This window comes from Monodelphis domestica, chromosome 4, assembly GCF_027887165.1.
Source record: "Monodelphis domestica isolate mMonDom1 chromosome 4, mMonDom1.pri, whole genome shotgun sequence".
Lineage (NCBI taxonomy): Eukaryota > Metazoa > Chordata > Mammalia > Didelphimorphia > Didelphidae > Monodelphis > Monodelphis domestica.
The window spans coordinates 253,746,645-253,765,608 of NC_077230.1; the positions used below are offsets into that span (position 1 = coordinate 253,746,645).

The 18,964-nt window shown below is 36.1% G+C and overlaps 1 protein-coding gene across 1 annotated transcript; it reads left to right on the forward strand.

Annotated features, from left to right (window-relative positions):
• Positions 1 to 1,140: 1,140 nt before the first annotated feature.
• On the forward strand, positions 1,141 to 14,023 carry LOC100011059 (stromelysin-1). The gene is made up of 10 exons (XM_001362674.4): positions 1,141 to 1,279; positions 2,183 to 2,427; positions 2,530 to 2,678; positions 3,765 to 3,890; positions 6,226 to 6,390; positions 6,884 to 7,034; positions 8,020 to 8,153; positions 9,523 to 9,682; positions 11,924 to 12,027; positions 13,362 to 14,023. Exons 1-10 carry the CDS (start codon positions 1,142 to 1,144, stop codon positions 13,460 to 13,462), a joined length of 1,473 nt encoding a protein of 490 aa, XP_001362711.4. The 5' UTR covers position 1,141; the 3' UTR covers positions 13,463 to 14,023.
• The last annotated feature ends 4,941 nt before the right edge of the window (positions 14,024 to 18,964 follow it).

Below are 18,964 nucleotides of genomic sequence, written 5' to 3' on the forward strand. Positions count from 1 at the left end.
ATATGATCATGGAGGTAATAGGGAGCCAATGGAGTTTATTGATGAGGGGAGTTATATGGTTAGACCTAATTTTATTTTAGATGGTCTTTGAATTTAAAATAACAAGACAACTTTTCTCCTTTAATATTTATTGTAGCCTGTATATTTTCAGAGAGGGAACTAATGACAATATTTTGGGGTTATGTAGTATATATTTCCATCATCTCTGACATAGGATTTATAAGCCAGGGAAATGAAGAATCCCTCCAAATGTATTTATATTCTTTGTTTATTAGACATTTCTGACACAGGGGTTCACTTTGAAACAGCTTCCTAACAAATTGGCTACTTCAAAAGTGGATGACTTGCCTCATCATGTAATGATTTCCCTATCCCTGGAAATCACAAGTAATGGATGAATAACCATATCCTGTAGAGGGAAATCATGCCTTGGATAAAAGCCAGACTAATTTACAATTAATGTCCTTTCAGCTCTAGGATTCTTCATTCTGTGAATTAATTACCTGATGTTAGTTGTAACGATCATTAGACAGTAGTCAGTTGTCCTGTAATTTATTCCCTGTTATTCTATTTCATTTCTACTAATATACTCTGCTATGTGTCAGGCACTGACATAAAAGGATAAAAGAACAAAATTATCTTTTCCCTCAAGGAGCTTATATTCAACTGGGGTTTGTATTTGACTTATGCGTGAGCACATAGTTTGCATTAAATTGGATCAAAATGCATACGTGGATAAAAATAAATTGGACAGGAAACTGACACTTTAAAAAATACCAAGTTAGCCTCCTCCCCATGTGAAATACACACACAAAACACACACACACACACACACACACACACACACACCTCTATTAGTGTATCTAATTTTTATGTCTAGATACAGATATTGACATTTTCCTTCATGAACCCACAGGAAGCATTTCCTGCATCTTAATCATGTCTCAACATTGCAAAAATTGGAAAGCTGAAAGGAATTAGGAAAAAATCTGTGTCACCATTCCTTATTTATTTTGGGGGCATGATTTCTGGCTCCTGCTCAAATGTGACTCAAGCCAGTAGGTCATGTCAATAAAACTTTTGGGAGGCTTATAAAAGTGGAGCCCCTGAGGCATGTAGGAAAGACAGCCAGTAGAAGCTGATGAGTTTTGCTAAAAGATCAGCGTTGAAGATCACAATGAAGAGTCTTCTAGTACTCCTGTTACATTTGGCATTTTCTGCAGCCTACCCATTAAATCCAGCAGCCACAGCTGGAACGATGAGTATGGATCGCATCCAGGTAAGGTAGAAAGACAGGCTTCATTTTTCTAGGACAGACAGGCAAGCAGAAAAAGTAATCTTTGCCTCCCTGTTATTTTTGCATGAATGTAGATGATTAGACCAAAGGGCAGCATCTAGGCATGCTTAAGGTTTAAAAGATCTTAGTTGAGTACAAATATGCTTTCTGATTCTGTTACTCTGGAAGAATTTTTGGTGATAATTCTTGGCAAAAACAAAAGTTATATAGAAATAGAGGTTCATCTTGATAGTCTCCATGGCCAGATTTACACTAGTAAGGAGATGTGGAAAATAAAGGAAAGTGTCTAGATAAATTCACCTGAAATTGACACAATTAAACAAAAAAGTGTCATATTTCTTTAAGTATTTAATATACTTAACTTTTTCTGTAATGAACTCCTTCACTGGGAAGTTTAGAAGTTAGTTAAGAAGGAAAAAAAAACAATGATGAGGGTGAAAGATTAATTGAAGAATAAAGTGAAAGCATGTAGCTAATTTACTTTTATTTGAAAAGCTAGATGAAGACTCCAAATGGGTTGAGACATGAGCAATAGAATAATATTATTTCTGTCAAATAAACTATGCAAAAATATTTTTCTTGCTACCTTTTTATTGTCCAAACCTGTGACTTCATTAGTATAAGAAGTGTGAAAATTCTATTCATTGATAGACTGACAATTTATCTGTAATTTATAGTTTTAGATAGTTGCCCAAGGCCCTGAGAAATTATGATTTATCCATACTTAGGCAACCAATATGTGTCAGAGACACAATTTGAATCCAAATCTTCCTGACTCCAAGACTAACTTTTTATCAACTATATCATACTGTTTCCTATTAGTATTACTATTAATGAGTAACAATCTCAGGAGTGACTAAATAATTATGTTTCTTATCCCACTAGAAGTACTTGGAAGACTTCTATCACCTTGAAAAAGATGGGAAGCAGTTTGTTCGTAGGAGGGACAGTAGCCCTGTTGTTACAAAAATCCAAGAAATGCAAAGGTTCTTAGGTATGAAGGTGACTGGGAAATTGGATGATGATACTATGGAGATGATGAAGAAGCCCCGATGTGGAATTCCTGATGTTTCCTCTTTTAGTTTCTTTCCCTACATGCCTAAATGGAGAAACAATGAAGTTACATACAGGTAATGCTTGGTGCAGAGGTTTCTTGGAGTCTCAACATTGTCATTTACTTATGATATGAAAAATAATGATTGTGAGTTCATTTTATCATTTCTTTAATAAAGGATTGTAAACTACACACCTGATATGAATGAACCTGATGTGGATGCTGCCATAGAGAGAGCTCTGAAAGTTTGGAGTGATGTTACTCCCCTCACATTCACCAGACTCTCTGAAGGAGAAGCTGACATAATGATCTCTTTTTCTGTCAAAGGTAAAAAAAAGAATCTCTCCTCTCCTCCCTCCTCCCCAATTCCCAACTCTTTCCACAGTGGAAAGAGAGCAGGGTTTTGAACCACAGTATTAAATTCTTGGATCTGCCATTTATTAGGTATAAGATCTGAAGCAAGGCTTTTAAACTCTCTAAACTTCAACTTCCTTTACTATAAAATGAGGGGGTTAGTCTTGATTCAGTTCAAGAACGGATAAACAGCATAGTATGATGAAAAACTCATTGTTGCTCAGTTCTTTCAGTCATATACAATTCTTCATGACCCCATTGGGAGTTATCTTGGCAGATATATTAGAGTGGTTTGCCATTTCCTTTTCCAGATCATTTTATAGATGAGGAAACTAAGGTAAGCAGGGTTAAATAACTTGCCCATTCTGGAGTAAAGGGACCAGGGTTCAAGTTCCACCTCTGATGCTTACTGTGTGACTCTGGGCAAGTCACTTATCTTTGCTGAGTCATCTATTTTTAAAAGTGTGGGCATCAGACTAGATGGCCCCTGAAAACTCTTCCAGTGATAAATCTAAGATTTTATGATTAATTCAATAAGAATTTATTTAGTGCCTATCATGGATCTTTCAATATGGGTAGGTTCTGGAGGAACAAAGGCAAATAGAAGTATGTCCTTAAGGAGTTTCCATATTGCCAAGTGGAGTGTAGACAGATAAATAAATACAAAATACATTTAATAAAAATAGAAAATCCTTTATAAAACTGAGTTTTGAAACTAACAACTGGGTCAATTTATAAATGCCTCTTCTTGGAAGTGGCATGTGAACTGAGTTCTGAAGAGATAACCTTTAAGTTTCCTTTTAGCTCTAAATCTATAATCCTATGAACCCATACCTGTCTTGAAAATAGCCTTACTTTTAAAAAAAAATCAATAAGAAAAGAATCTTGAATTCATGAATTTCATTTTTGGAGAATCTTGGAAACTTAACCAAACTGAGTGAGCTAGTTAGAAGACAAACAATTACATGGTCTAACCAATATGATCCCCCCCCCCCCGCCAAGATTTCTGAAAGCAAAACTCTAAATACTGCTCCCAAAAATAATTTCTTTTTCTATTAGATCATGGAGATTTTCTACCCTTTGATGGACCTGGGGGAGTTTTGGCTCATGCCTATCCACCTGGGCCTAAAATTAATGGAGATGTCCACCTAGATGATGATGAAAAATGGACAGAAGATACAACAGGTGAGTTAAGTTAATTTTAAGTTAAATCTTATTATATTTTAAATAAAATGATGATTAATTAGAATACCATGGAAATGGGATGACCTTGTTTATTTAATTTTTGTTTATATCATTGTTGAAAAGTTTTCTAAAATGCATTAATTCATTTTTCTGCCTCAGTAAATAAAGTATGGAAAGCATAATAAAAACATTATCTGATGATTCATGATCTAGAACTGGTTTTAAATCTGAGATTTGATTCTTACTACCTATGTGGCTTCAGATAAGTCTTTTAACCTCTCTGGAACTCAGTTTCTTCATTTGAAAAAATGGGCATAGTGAACTAGATGTTCTCTAATGTGCTTTCCAGTCCTAAATCTAGGACCCCATCATTTTGAAGGATTATAATTATCAGTAGCAATTTTTAGCATATTGTAGATATATAAGGTGTAACAAAGTGAATTGAATCATGCTTACCTTAAAGGTATAGATATAAACTTGTGATTTTGATTGAATCTCTGGTTGCAGGGGATTCATGAGAATTCCAGTTAGTGGGATTTGCTTAATTGAGATTTTAATGTATTTAAGCTCAGGTACTTTTCCATGATATTTTTAAAAAATACTCCAACTCCAAAATATGGCATTCATACATCAGTGTTAATATACTTTATATTATTGTATATATCTCAGGACATTCTTGTAAGATCTAAAATGCTAAATATATATGCTACATATATGCTAAATATTCACTAATGTTGGAATTCATCATTGTGATAGGAATGAAAACAAAAATGGGCACTTTATTGAAAGAATGACATTGAATTGGAAACTAAACAAAAACTTGTAGTCTAGATTAAGTCAGTTGTCTCTAAAAAGGGCAAAGGGACAACCAGGTCTCCACTGGAACTTCTATTCCAGCCATGAGTAGCATGAATGGAACTGCTGAACAGTAATCAAATTTTACCCCATTCAAGAGCCTAGGACTGAAATGATTTATCCTGTTTTTAAAAAAACTGGGGACAGCTGGGTAGTTCAGTGGATTGAGAGCCAGGCCTAGAGATGGGAGGTCCTAGGTTCATATCTGATCTCAGACACTTCCCAGCTGTGTGACCCTGGGCAAGTCACTTAACCCTCATTGCCTAACCCTTACCACTCTTCTGTCTTGGAGCCAATACACATTATTGACTCCAAGACAGAAGGTAAGGGTTTAAAAAAAAAGCTACAAGTCTTATATAACTTATTGATTTATTATTTGGGGTAGCATGTTAGAGAACTGTCTGGGGGTACTAAGAGGATGACTTGTTTGGGGTCGAATAACTAGTATATCACGAGGCAGAATTTGAAACCAATTCTCTTGACACCAAGGTTGATCCTTTATCCACTACCCTATGCTGCTGTGGTTATTCTATTTAGATGACAAAGAAGGGCTAAATAAGATGTTTGCACCATAGTCAAGTGCTTTTGAGAAATGATTAATAGATACTTTCGAAGTATTTGCTTTTTTAAAAATGATGTACTGCATCTGGTCCTCTGTCCTCAAACCCAAAGCATCTATTAAAGAATCATGAATCATTATTTCCTCAGCATTAGGAATTACCTTTAATTTCACTTTTTATGACTTAATAGAGAAGTCTTAGAGGCTTTGGTAGTTAACATGACTTGAGAAGAATCACATAATGAAAAACTTTCAGAGGAAAGAGTTGAAGGCAGGACTTCTTGACCCTAACCACTACCATGTTGCCTTTTAATAAATATTGAATAACAACGTTAAAAAACAAAGTAGGCAAACCTCCTAAAGTCTAACATAATTCCCTGTAAATATCAGAATTTAAAATTATTTGTTGATGATAGAATAGAAAATATAAGAGTTGCCATCCACAGAATCAAAGAATGAATAAGCTGTGATTCATTGGCATTGATATTGTAGTTGGCTCATGTCCCCTACAAATAGTGACTAATTTTTTTTATTTTAGCTCATAAGATGTCATGTGTGATTAAAATGTTATATACATGATTGTTCTCATTCTCCATGCTTTTCTAGAGCAGAGTTTGTTTAGTGTGCACCCTAATGCCTCCAGGGGAAAAGACATGTTTCTCCAACCTCATATATGATACTGGATCCTTCTCTTTCAAAGGGCATCCCTCTTCTCTAAGTTTATAAGAAATATTTTCTTTAAGTCTGGACATAATGACTAATTTCCTCTGGGGAGATTCTAGTAACAAGTTTTTGTTAAGTATCTACCTCGTGGTAGGGTTCTGTTCCTTTGGATACCAGGTATATAATGTAAATGTTTACTGTTTGGATAATTGAAAGACAGGCTGTTTAGTCACTGAAAACTGGTGATTTTCCCACCAGGAATCAATTTATTCCTCACTGCTGCTCATGAATTTGGCCATTCCCTGGGACTCCTACATTCTAGTGATACCGCTGCTCTCATGTATCCAGTCTACAACTCAAATACAGACCTCACTAGGTTCCGCCTTTCTCAGGATGATATTGATGGCATTCAGTCTCTCTATGGTGAGTGCAAAAATTAGTTCAATTCTTTCTAGGGGGTTCTTCACTTAATCTATCTGTCTTCCATCTATCAATAAGCATTTATTAAGCACTTACTATAAACTAGGTATTAGATTCAATGTTGGGGATACAAAGAAAAAATAGTCCCTACCCTCAAGATGTTTACATTCTAAAGGGGAAGACAACATACAAAAATCACTACATGCAACATAAACATGAGACAGAAAGTAGCCTTACAGGAGAAAGCACTATGAGCTATGGAATCCAGCAAATACCACTGGAGGTAGTGAGAGCTCATGAGTTAAATTTTTTAAGGAAGAGATGTATTCTAAGTCAGAGATGAGGAATTTTGGGAAAAAGTGTAACTGATGAAATGTATTTAAGTCAAGCACACTCTGCAAATGTATTCGAAGTATAATCCTTTAAGGAGGCACCAAATGTCTTTCCATTTTAGCATTCCCATTCACTCCTTTAATTGCCCAAATTTTCCCTCTAGGATATCCATCAGACTCTCCTGATGATCCAGTACCACCCACCACATCTACAGAACAAGAGAAGCCTGAAGGGGACCCAGAAACTTGTGACCCAAACATATCCTTTGATGCAGTGAGCACTCTTCGGGGAGAAATGTTGTTCTTTAAAGACAGGTAAGATCAGATGAAACTTTTTCCTCCTGTTTAAATTCTTAGAATGGTTGAACTAATAAAAGAAAAACAAAACAAAATGCAAATACTAATCTCTAAATATTCTATACCAGAAATTTTCCTCTAGGCTGTTAGCAAGTCCAGATTCAGTCTACATTCTCTAGACAGTCTTTATCTCTTGAACTAATGAACATCCTGTTTGCAGACTTGATTATGATTGATATTGACTCAAGACAGCAGCTTCCTGTATCCCAAATCACAGGATTGATAGGACTTAGAGGTGGAAGGAACCCTAGAGATCTTCTTTGTCCAAATCCTTCATTTTATAGATGACAGGACTAAGGCATAGGTGGTCAAGTGAAGCAGGATGGTGTAATCAACAGAGTACCATTTTATGAGGCAGAGGATATCAGATTCCAGCTCTTCCATTTCATATTTCATTTTTGAAAACCACAAATGTCACTCATAAAAATTTTTCTCGTATTGCCAACACCAGAAGCACTATCCACAGAGGCATTAGTGTGGTACAATGAGCCTCAGTCCCAGAATTAGAAGACCACAAGGCAGCTGTGATCTACAGTGATGTCAAACTCAAAGAGAAACAGCAGCCTAGGGGTAGCATATTGATTTAAAAAATCACAAATTAACATTATCTACATTGTATTATGTTTTTATGAATTTTGTTAAACATTTCCCCATTACATTTTAATTTGAGATACTGCCTTTACTGGTCAGTACTTTTCTGAACTACTGGAGGAGCAGCATGGATATTGTGAGGACTGGCCAGGTTACGCAGGTTGTTAGCAGGAGACAGAATGCCTGTGAGAAATGTGATTCAGGGGAAAGTTCTTCTGCCCAGCCAATAGAGAGCCCTCATTGCCCATATCCTCACTCCCCACTTTGCCCTCACCCAGACAATGTAGCTTAACTCTTTATAAGCTGATGATCAGACATTTAATTTGTGAAATTCTTTTAAAACTGATTTCAGGCACTTTTGGCGTAAGTCTATCAACACTATAGAACCACAACTCCATTTGCTCTCTGCCTATTGGCCTTCTCTTCCATCCGGATTTGATGCTGCCTATGAACTCACTACCAAGGATATGGTGTTTTTTTTTAAAGGTAACTACTGGACATTCATTTCTTTTTCTTATTGGGAGAGATCCTAAGAAGATTTAGATATTACTTACTTTACTGGATCATTTTTATCCATTGGTGTACATGACAAAGCAGTTCTAATACCTAAATGATATGCTGGGATCACGAATCATTGTACTGAGGGATGGAAGGGAGGTTAAGTGACAACTCACTCCAGGTTCCCTGAATCTAGACCCTATGCTTTGTGCCTTTCTTTCCATGAAATACATTTTTTCTTCAGAATGAAAGGGAAACATAATGCTTGTCAGGACATTCTTTAAACATTGCTTCTTGAAGTTGCTCTTTAAAGAAAAAAAGATTCAACATTACAGCTTTAAATCTCAAAATTGCCCTCTTTGCTTATGTAAATGACATAGTTGGTTATTTAATAAAATTTTATTTATTACACATAAATATATAATATTATTATTAAATTTTATTATAACATTAAAAAGTTTATTTAATAAAATACCTAATACAGGAGGGCTGAAGTACAATGAATAAAAGCACTAGGCTCAGAGTCAGGAACATCTGAGTTCAAATCTGGCCTCTGGTTCTGCTGCCTTGCTCTATGATCTTGGGCAACAAGTCATTTAATTTCCATTTTCTTCAGTTTCCTTAACTATAAAATAGGGATAATAATAATACCTATCTTCCAGGACGGTGATGAGGAATCAGTTTTTAAATTACTAACCACTGAGCCTGGCATACTTTGTAGTTTGATCATTTCACTCCTGTCTGACTCTTTATGACCCCATTTGGAATGTTTTTTGGCAAAGATACTGGAGTGGTTTGATCATTTCCTCCTGCAGCTCATTTTGCAGATGAGGAAACTAAAGCAAGCAAGATTAAGTGACTTGCCCAGAGTCACACAGCTTGTTAATATCTGAGGCCAGATTTGAACTCAGGAAGATAACCTACTTGCCTCTAGCCAAACACTCTGTATGCTGTGCACACAGTAGATATTCTATAAATGCTTATATTATTATTATTAAATATTTTTTAAATTTCATACAAAGGTTTGGATTTTCTTAGTCACTATAAATCCATACTGTTCCATGACCCAGTTTCCAAGACTTTCATATACATGATCTCATTAATCTTGAGAAGCAGAAAAGGAACAAGTATGACAGTCTCTATTTTGCCAATGAGGAAACCAAGATACAGAGAGACCAAAATGACTCAGTCACCCAGGTACCAGGGGCAGAGCAAGAATTAACCTATAGGTATCTTGACTCAATTTTTTGTTGCTGTACTATATTGCTTCACCAAAACAGACTTTTAAAATGAAAAAACATATCAAAGAACTTTGACCCCTTTCTCACTCAAAGTTCCTTTTGATTTTTTAAAATAGAAAGCAAGTTCTGGTCTGTCCGAGGAAGTGACATCCAACCAGGTTACCCAAAAGATATCCACACTCTGGGCTTTCCACGAACTGTAAAGAAAATTGATGCAGCCTTTTTCGACAAAGGAAAACAAAAAACCTATTTCTTTGTGAATGATGTTTACTGGAGGTAAGACTTAAGTTGAGAACATTTCTATGAAATTTAAAGAGGGACACTATTGGTTTTCCCCTAGTCTCTATTATGGTGCAAAGAGGATTCTAGGTTTCCCAAAGGTTATGCCGATTAAGCTAAAAGCTAGCATATTTTATCGAACAGGAAAAGGCTTCCAATATGAGTCCATACACTGTGTCTGTCCAAGCACCAGTGTAGCAGTCTAGAGAGGTTCATCTCCAGTTTGGCCCCTAGGTGATGATCTTTGGTTTGTTTTATTTTTGCACATGACATTTTTCAAAGGTAGTCTGCTTACAGGTAGTGGTAGAAGGACTATGAGAGCTGTTGATAGAATGAGACCTCCCTTCACCAGTGAAACTGTAAATCCTTGAATTATTGAAGTTATTTTTCAAAGTGACATATTGGAATCCAAAGGATTTTTCTTTACCTAATCAATCAATGTACGAGGCATTATGCTAAGCTCTAGGGATACCAAGAGAGAGAGAGAGACAGACAGGCAGACAGACAGGCAGGCAGACAGACAGACAGGCAGGCAGGCAGAGAGAGAGAAAAGGCAGTTTTTACCTTCAAGGAACTTACAATCCTATAGGGGAGATAACATTTAAATAATTATATAGAAATCAAGATATAAGCAGAATAGATGGCATAAAAAGAAGAGAATCACTTTTATATACACTTGGGATCTTAGACAGTCACTTGTAAGTTTTTAATTTATAAGAAAACCTTGAAGGTATAAAAAATTCTTATCTTCCTATCATGCACTGTTCTCATTTGACTCCTGTATGAAATAGATGCATTACATACATTACTGTATATTGCTTGAAAGTCCCTTTTTAAAAAAAATTCTTGCATTTCAAAACTATGCCAGTTCTTCAAGTCTGACTCTACAGTCCCTGCCATGCCTTCCCAGATCATAGTCTCCCTCTTCTTTTAATTACTATATATTAAATATCTAGCATTTGATTCTATTGTTTTTTTTACTATCCACTTTTATTTTGCATGTGTTTTTTTTCTCCATAATTAAAGAATAACATTCTTGAGAAAAAGGGACATGTCTTATTCATCTATATCTGAAGGTGTCTGGTACTGATCTGATCACATAGCCAGTGCTCAATAAATAATCTTTTAAAATTTTATTAATTGAAAAGACACTATGTTCTCTGAAAGTGTTACCCTTCCTTCCTTCCTTCCTTCCTTCCTTCTTTCTTTCCTTTCTTCTTTCTTTCTTTCTTTCTCTCTATTCCTTCCTTCCTTCCTTCCTTCCTTCCTTCCTTTCTTTCTTCTTTCTTTCTTTCTTTCTTTCTTTCTTTCTTTCTTTCTTTCTTTCTTTCTTTCTTTCTTTCTTTCTTTCTTTCTTTCTTTCTTTCTTTCTTTCTCAACCCTTACCTTCTGTCTTAAATCAATATTATGTATTGATTCCAAGGCAGAAGACTGGTAAGAACTAATCAATGGAGATTAAGTGACTTGCCCAGGGTCACACAGCTGGGAAGTATCTGAGGTCATATTTGAACCTAGGACCTCGTATCTCTGGGCCTGGTTATCAATCCACTGAGCCAACTATCTTCCCCCAGTGCTGCTCTTTCTTAAAAGAACAAAACAAAAATTGAGTAAATAGAATGCTTCACATAAACATTCACATGACATTAGTTAGGACTTTTGGCTAGAGGCTGGTGGGCAACATACAACAATTGCTTTACATCTCTATTTGGAAACCTTAAGTAAACTATTTAAATGCCATTTTTAAGGATACACTTACAAATCTAAGAAAGTTACTGAGGAAAAATAAGAGATCATTGGATTTTAAAACATTTGACATTTCTTTTCAAGACTGTCAAGCATTTAGTCAGGATCATCCACCAAACAAGTAGCAGGGCTAAAATGTCAACCTAGTCATTTGTGAATTGAATATTAAAAGAAAAGAGCCTGGCCCTAGAGGTTATATTGAATGCCTGTCTATGGAAGGTTAAAACTGAAGAATATAAAAAAAAGACTGCTGGAAACAGAGCTGGGAAAAGCTTTGAATGGTTGACTTCTTACATGGCAATCCAAATAGATTCAGCAGAAAGCACTGACCTACTTAGAAGGATATCTTTAATTTCAATATGATGATAAATCAATCATTCGATAGATATTGATTAAGCATCTGCTATGCACTATTAAGGGATGAAAAAAAAATTGAACCATTTCTTGCCTTCAAGTTCCTTACATACTAAGCTATATTTATTTTATTTTGATTAGGTATGATGAAAAGAGGCAATCCATGGAGCATGGTTATCCCAGAAATATAGTAACTGACTTTCCAGGAGTTGACAAGAATATTGATGCTGTTTTTGAGGCATTTGGTAAGATAAAATATATTTTAATAAGAGAGCATGCATATTATTATAAGGAGAGGACTTTAAGTATTTTCTACCTGAATCAATGTCTTCTGGCCAGAGAAAAACAATAGATTTTGAAATTTTCTACAAATTTAAATGTGGGAAAATTAAAGCAATTAGATAATAACTCATGCCTTTTCCAACTGTTCTCCTCACCCACCCACCCCCAACAGTTTTGACACAGTTATCTTTTTATTTGAAACAATAATATTGGGGAATGTAATCTTAATTATGTTGGCAATTGTAACTTTTTTTGTTTCATTTTGCATTCAGATAAAAAGCATTTTGCTTTCTCACTAACTCGTATTGAGTTGCTACATCTTGTATTCCTTTGTAGGTATACAAATACAAAAAAAAGTCTATTATAGATGACTTTTGGAAAAAAGAAACCAGGAAGGGGGCAGCTGGGTAGCTCAGTGGATTGAGAGCCAGTCCTAGAGATGGGAGGTCCTAGGTTCAAATCTGGCCTCAGACACTTCCCAGCTGTGTGACCCTGGGCAAGTCACTTGACCCCCATTGCCTAGCCCTTACCACTCTTCTGCCTTGGAGCCAATACACAGTATTGACTCCAAGATGGAAGGTAAGGGTTTAAAAAATAAAAAAGAAACCTGGAAGAGCAGTTAGGTGGTGACCCTAGAACCAGGGAGACCTGAGGTCAAAACTGATATCAGACACATACTGGATGGGTGGTGACTCTTGACAAGTCACTGAAACTGTTTGCCTCAATTTCCTCATCTATAAAATGAGGATGTTTATAGTACCTACTTATAGGTTTGTAATGAGGATCAATTGAGATATAATAATTATAAAGCATTTAGCACGGTGCCTAGCACATAGTAGACACTTAATAAATATTTATTCCCTTCCTCTACATAGCATTTTCAAGGGGAAGAGCAAGATGGCCTTGGAGTCAGGAAATATGGGTTTAATTACAGTTCTAATGCTCACCAATTATGTGATCTTGAACAAGAGACTTCTCTAGATATCTCTAGATTTTAGTCTCTTTATTTGTACCAGTAAGAAAAGCAGTAGATTAGAATATTTCTAAAATCTCTTCTACTTCTAGTTCCTATTATCCTATGATTTAATAATTCAATTCAATTCAACAAAAAAGTTATCAGAAGATTTAAGAAAATCTCTTTGAACATTAGGGGAAAGGGAAGTAAAGAAGAGAGAAAATTTCCAGTTTAAATTTTGAGAAAATAATGTTTGATTTTGTTATATAAATTCTCATAGTTTTTTGTTTCTTTGTTTGTTAGGGAATAAAAGCTAATTATTTCTCCTGTTTTTACTCTCAGGGTTCTTTTATTTCTTCAGTGGATCATTCCAGTTTGAATTTGATCCTAATGCTAAGATGGTGACCAGAACTCTGAAGAGCAATAGCTGGTTGAACTGTTGAGGAAGAGAGAGGGTACTAACAAAGGGACATTGACAAAGTGAAAGGATAAATTCTTCCCTAAAACCTTTGAGAATGAAAATGGTTCATTTTCTGATGAATGTGCAAGGACCAATGAAGAATACAAACTTGATATATATGCCTTTAAAGTGTATTAATTTATTGTATTGCAACAAGTTGGGCCATATTTCTCCTTTATTTTTTTTTTTTACTGTTTCTGCTGATTCAGTGAAAAATACTCATGTGCAATAGACAAGAGAATGTGACTTAATGGGTTATTACTTGTTAGTCAATAAAGATTTTTGCCTATTATATACTTTCATTGACTCAGAAATTAATCATCTCACTGAATCACAAAATTTCAGATTTGGAAGGAATCTGAGAAGACTTCTAAGTAAAAATACAATTAGAAAATGATTGCATCTACAAGGTACCTTTAAATAGCCACCCACCATTGCTGGAAGACCTCTAGTCCAGGGAGCCTGCCACCTTCCAAGGAAGCCATTACATTTTGGGGTAGTTATAATTATTGAAATAATGTGAAGCTAGAAATAATAATAATAGTGAATAATATTTAACAATTATCTGATGATTTGAGATTTGAAAAACACTTTACATATTCTATGTCATTCAATCTTTGCAACACTAAGATGTGGGTATTATTATTATCTCCAATTCATAAACAGGGAAATTGAGGCAACAGATTGAGTGACTTGCCCAGGTACACATAGCTATTAAGTATGTAAGGCTGAATTTGAACTTAAATCTCTCGGACTCCTGGACCTGTGCTCTGTCAATTATGCCATCTAGCCTAGGGTCCTCTGTAAATTCATATAATAATAGTAGTCACTTTCCAAAGTTTTTGTAAGAATCAAATAGGAAGGTTTTTATAAAGCACTTAGCTTTATAAATGCTAGCTATTAACAAATGACAAGATTTGTCATTTGATTAGATATATGGAATAAGAGAGAATAAGGAGTCAAGGATCCCCTTCTGTTCCTTAATTTTCTTTTAGGTAGGTTAAACAGTTCCTTTGAAAGATCCTCCTACAATAATCCATTTACCTTCTTGCTCATTCTCCCATAGATCCACTATGGTTTATAATTATTATTCCTAAAATGTGTCCTTAAAATAAAATACTATCTCAGATGTAAAAATGGGTCTGTCATTACTACTTATTCTAGATCCTATTGCTCTATTGACAAAATCTAAAATTGTTAGTTGTTCCAATATATTAAGTTTATTGTTCACTAACACTACTTGGTTTTTAGCATATAAACTATAATCTAAACCTTTCACACCCCATTCACCATGCTATATTTATCCTGATAATTTTGAAAATCTTAGTGTAGCCTTGTACATTGGCCTTGAATAAATTTCATTTTATTAGAAATAATACATTATAGTAGTATATATTTGGATCATTATTTTCCTATTTTTCTGTCATCCTTAGATCAAATCATCATTCAATTTATTTTCATCCATGTCATCATTTAACATCTAGAGCAGGGCCAAGGGCAAAACACTGAGACCCCCTTCTAAGAACATCACTCTAAAGAGGCATCAATTTGTTTTTTCCTTACGGTTAGGTGGTATCTAGTATACAAACACCAAAGAATCCTTGTTGTTTCTACTTCCCTTGATGTTCACTCAATTTTTCCCATCATACTTCACTGTTTCTTATGTAAATATGTCTTCTTCAGATGTCACTAGACTTTTTTTCTGAATTGCTGCTTTTTTATATATAGAATAGCCTTCCATTGTCATATTACCATCATGAGTCACAGTCTACCTAGTCTCAGTGATACCTATGAGGTTGTATTCACCTCATGGCATAAAGATTTTTGGTTTTCTTTATGATTCTCATTTCATGCATTTTATACACATTATTATTGCCTCTCCTCAATGGGTATTATACATGACTGATCCTCAACATTGATCTATAATTGCTCCTTTCTCTGATATTTACCTTGCTGGATACATGTGGTCAACTGTATTCTTTCTTCTTTTTTTTCCATTTTAAAGTCCTTTCGATGAGATCTACTACTTTCTGGACAAAAATAGCATTTACTGGCCTTTGTTTAATGTGCTTCCTCACTGGCCAACAATCTGGTAACTGTTTATCTTAAGTATTGATCTGAGAATTGTGCAGGTTGAAAATTTGCCATATCTGAGCTACATTCACAGCATCCTTTTAAGTTACAGCTTCATTTTACATAAGGAGGTTTGGGAGATAAATTTGGCTGAGACACAAACTGTGGGGCTCTTTTTTGGGAGCTTGTCCTTTTGCTAAAGTGCTGTAGGTGTGAATCTCTGGCTCTTTTTGCTCTACTCACTTGACTGAAAGAACCCTTTTTCTTCTCTTTTGATTTGTTATTAAAATTCTACAATTTTGGCAACCACAAAGGGATTTCAGAACTAGAGGAACCAGATTTCTTCTCCTGCCATGGTTTTCCCTCTCCTCTCTCCCCCTTTTCTTCTCCCTTCTCCCTCTAGAAAACTCTTCAAAGCTTTCTCAGGCTCACTGCCTACATCTGCCCACCAAGTAGATAGCAAGCGCCTCATTTTGGAACTACATAAGAGAGGCCACAAGGTCTCCAAAGACAAAGTTCAGTGGTGTCTCCCCAAACTACAATATTTAGGCTTTATTTTAACTGCTGGGTCCCATCATATTTCTCCTAAATGTATTGAAAGTGTCCAAAACTAAGTGCTCCTACTACTAAAAAGTAATTGAGGGTGATTCTTGGAGCAATGGAATTTTGTCGGCAGTGGATCCTTTCCTATGGGAAAATCATGAAGCCCTTGTATCACTCACAAAAAATTTGGTCCCTTAACCACTTAAATTGGAAAAGGAATATCTGACAGCTCTTTCAGATCTAAAACAGGCTATCCTGTCTGCCCCTGCTCTAGGCATCTCAGATTATACAACAAGCCATTTACCTTATATGTCTATGAACAGAGAGGGGTAGCTTCAGGTGTTCTAACTCAACCTGCTCAATGCCCAGTAGCCTATTATTCAGCCCAGTTGGGCACAGTAGCTTCAAGAGCACCATATCTTAGGTGAGTAGCTGCCACAGCTTTATTGGTAACCAAATTTGACGATCTAGTATTAAGATGCCCTCTGACCATAATGTGCCTGCACAAGGTTGAGGCATTATTATTAAGACATAGGACACAGGCATTCACTGATCAAAGAATCACGAGATACAAAATAACCCTATTGAATAATGAAGAAATCACGTTAAAGCTCTATGGAGTTCTTAATCCTACAAACTTGCTCCCTGATTTGCCAGCTTCCGGAGAACCTTTAGACAATTGTACATCTTTAGTGTCCATTGTTGATAAACCTCATAATGATTTATTGGACACCCTCTTTGGATAATTCAGTTTTAATATTACTTATAGATGGTTCTTTGTTTATGAAGTATGGTATATGCTATATAAGAGCTACAGTAGTAAACAAATTTGCCACTCTGTGGTCAGCTTCCTTACCATCAAATGTAAGTGCACAAGGTGCAGAACTCACAGCTTTAAAACACCTATCTCACTTCCTTCCCTGCAATGACAAGGAAGTGGGAAAATGGAAAAAAATTTAAAGCCGAACAAATTAATGGAGTATGGGTATCATCAGAAGGCTCTAGGAAGCCCCTGCTCCCTAGACATTTCTATAACCAAATTTGTCACTCCATCCATAAACATGATTATTTTGGCACTCAAGGCATTATAGACTGTTAATAATGTATGGATAGCACCTACATATTTGTTGTAATTGTATAACTACATTTATATAACTATATAAATACATAATTGTATAACTACAATTGCCTCCAAATATGTACATCTGCCAGGCCTTTAATCAGCATGCTTTTCATGGAAAAGCCTTTGATGGACATCCTCTCGCTTACACACCATTTGAACATTTACAAATTTATTTTATCTCTATGTCCAAATTTGGACAGTATAAATTTTGTTTGGTCATAGTCAATCAACTGAACAGGCATTTCTTACTGTTTGGGCCACATTGGCTTTTGTTACCAAAATTCTTTTGAAAGAAACTATTCCTTGTTTTGGCCTACCAGCATGAATTGATTCAGATAGAGGAACTCATTTTACAGATTTGGTCTCATTACAAATTTATTCATGTTTGGGAATAAGTCCTAAATTTCATACACCATATCATCCCCAGAGCTCTGGCCAAGTTGTAGTAGTAGTCTCTCGGTAACCGAGGATGCCGATTGTCTTTGTGCGCTTTCATCTGTGATGTAGATGAGTGTGTACAAAAACACTTGTGCATGAAGGAGATTTAAGTGGAAAAGTCGGTGCACAGAAACAGTCCCACTCTCTCGGCATTGGAAGCCTGGGTCCAGTGGCATGAAAAGTCTTTACACCTGGAGACTTCCTCAGCTGCATTGGATGGCTGTGTTGTCCTTTGTGCTCCATCACGCCCTGAGCACTCCGCAGTGCTTTGCTGCGTCACCCTCTCAGCCGTTGAACCTTCCTATTGGTTTCTTCCACCTGTTCCGCCGAAGCAGTCTTCACATGCTGGGTGAGCAAAGCCCAGGTTCACCAGGGGTCGATGACCCGATGGCTACCCTCACAAGGTTTAGCCGGCCTGTCGAAGCCGTTGCCCGGGGTGTGGCCGCTGCCGCCTGCTAGCAGCTACTGGGAGCCACAAGTGAGAGCTGGGTGTCAGGTGAGGGTCAGAGGCTGGAGAGCTGCCCTAGGAGGGCACGACAAGCCCTCCATACCAGAGATACTACCCCTCCCTGAGCACCCCATACACCCCTGGCCAAGTTGAAAGAATGAATAAAGAACTTAAATGTATGATTGGAAAACTGTGCAGAGAAACTCATTTAAAATGGCCCAAAATTCTACCTCTGGCCCTATTTTATCTCAGAAGCAGACCCAGAGGTGATTTATACAGCTTACCATTTGAAATGTTATTTGGACATCCACTTATTCAGGCACAACTATTTACCCCTGTCTATATGTCATTGTTATGAGTGGATACAACCATTACTACATATCAGACAATTACAGACTATATTGCAAGAACTCCATGACTCTGGAGCTGCTGTTCAGGCAGGCCCCATAAGACTTCTCACTTCATGATTTAAACCCAGGTGATGGCATCTACATGAAGAATTTCAAACATACTGGGTCAACTAAACCTGCTTATGATGGACCCTTCCAAGTCCTATTGACTACACCAAAAGCCATTAAAATTGGGGAGAAGGACTCATGGATTCATCGTAGCCATATAAAACTAGTACCTTCTGTTGATAATGAATAATTGACTATATTGATTTTATTTGACTATTGATTGTGATAAGTCCCCCCTATTGCTGGATCTGTATTATTTTGTTGCACTTTATTTGATCCTTCTACTTGAACAAATTGCCTTTATAGAAGAACACACATATTACTTCAACAAAACAAAACAAAACAAATATTCTTTAATATGTTTACAATCAATGCCTGCCTCCCTGTCCCAAAAACATCTAA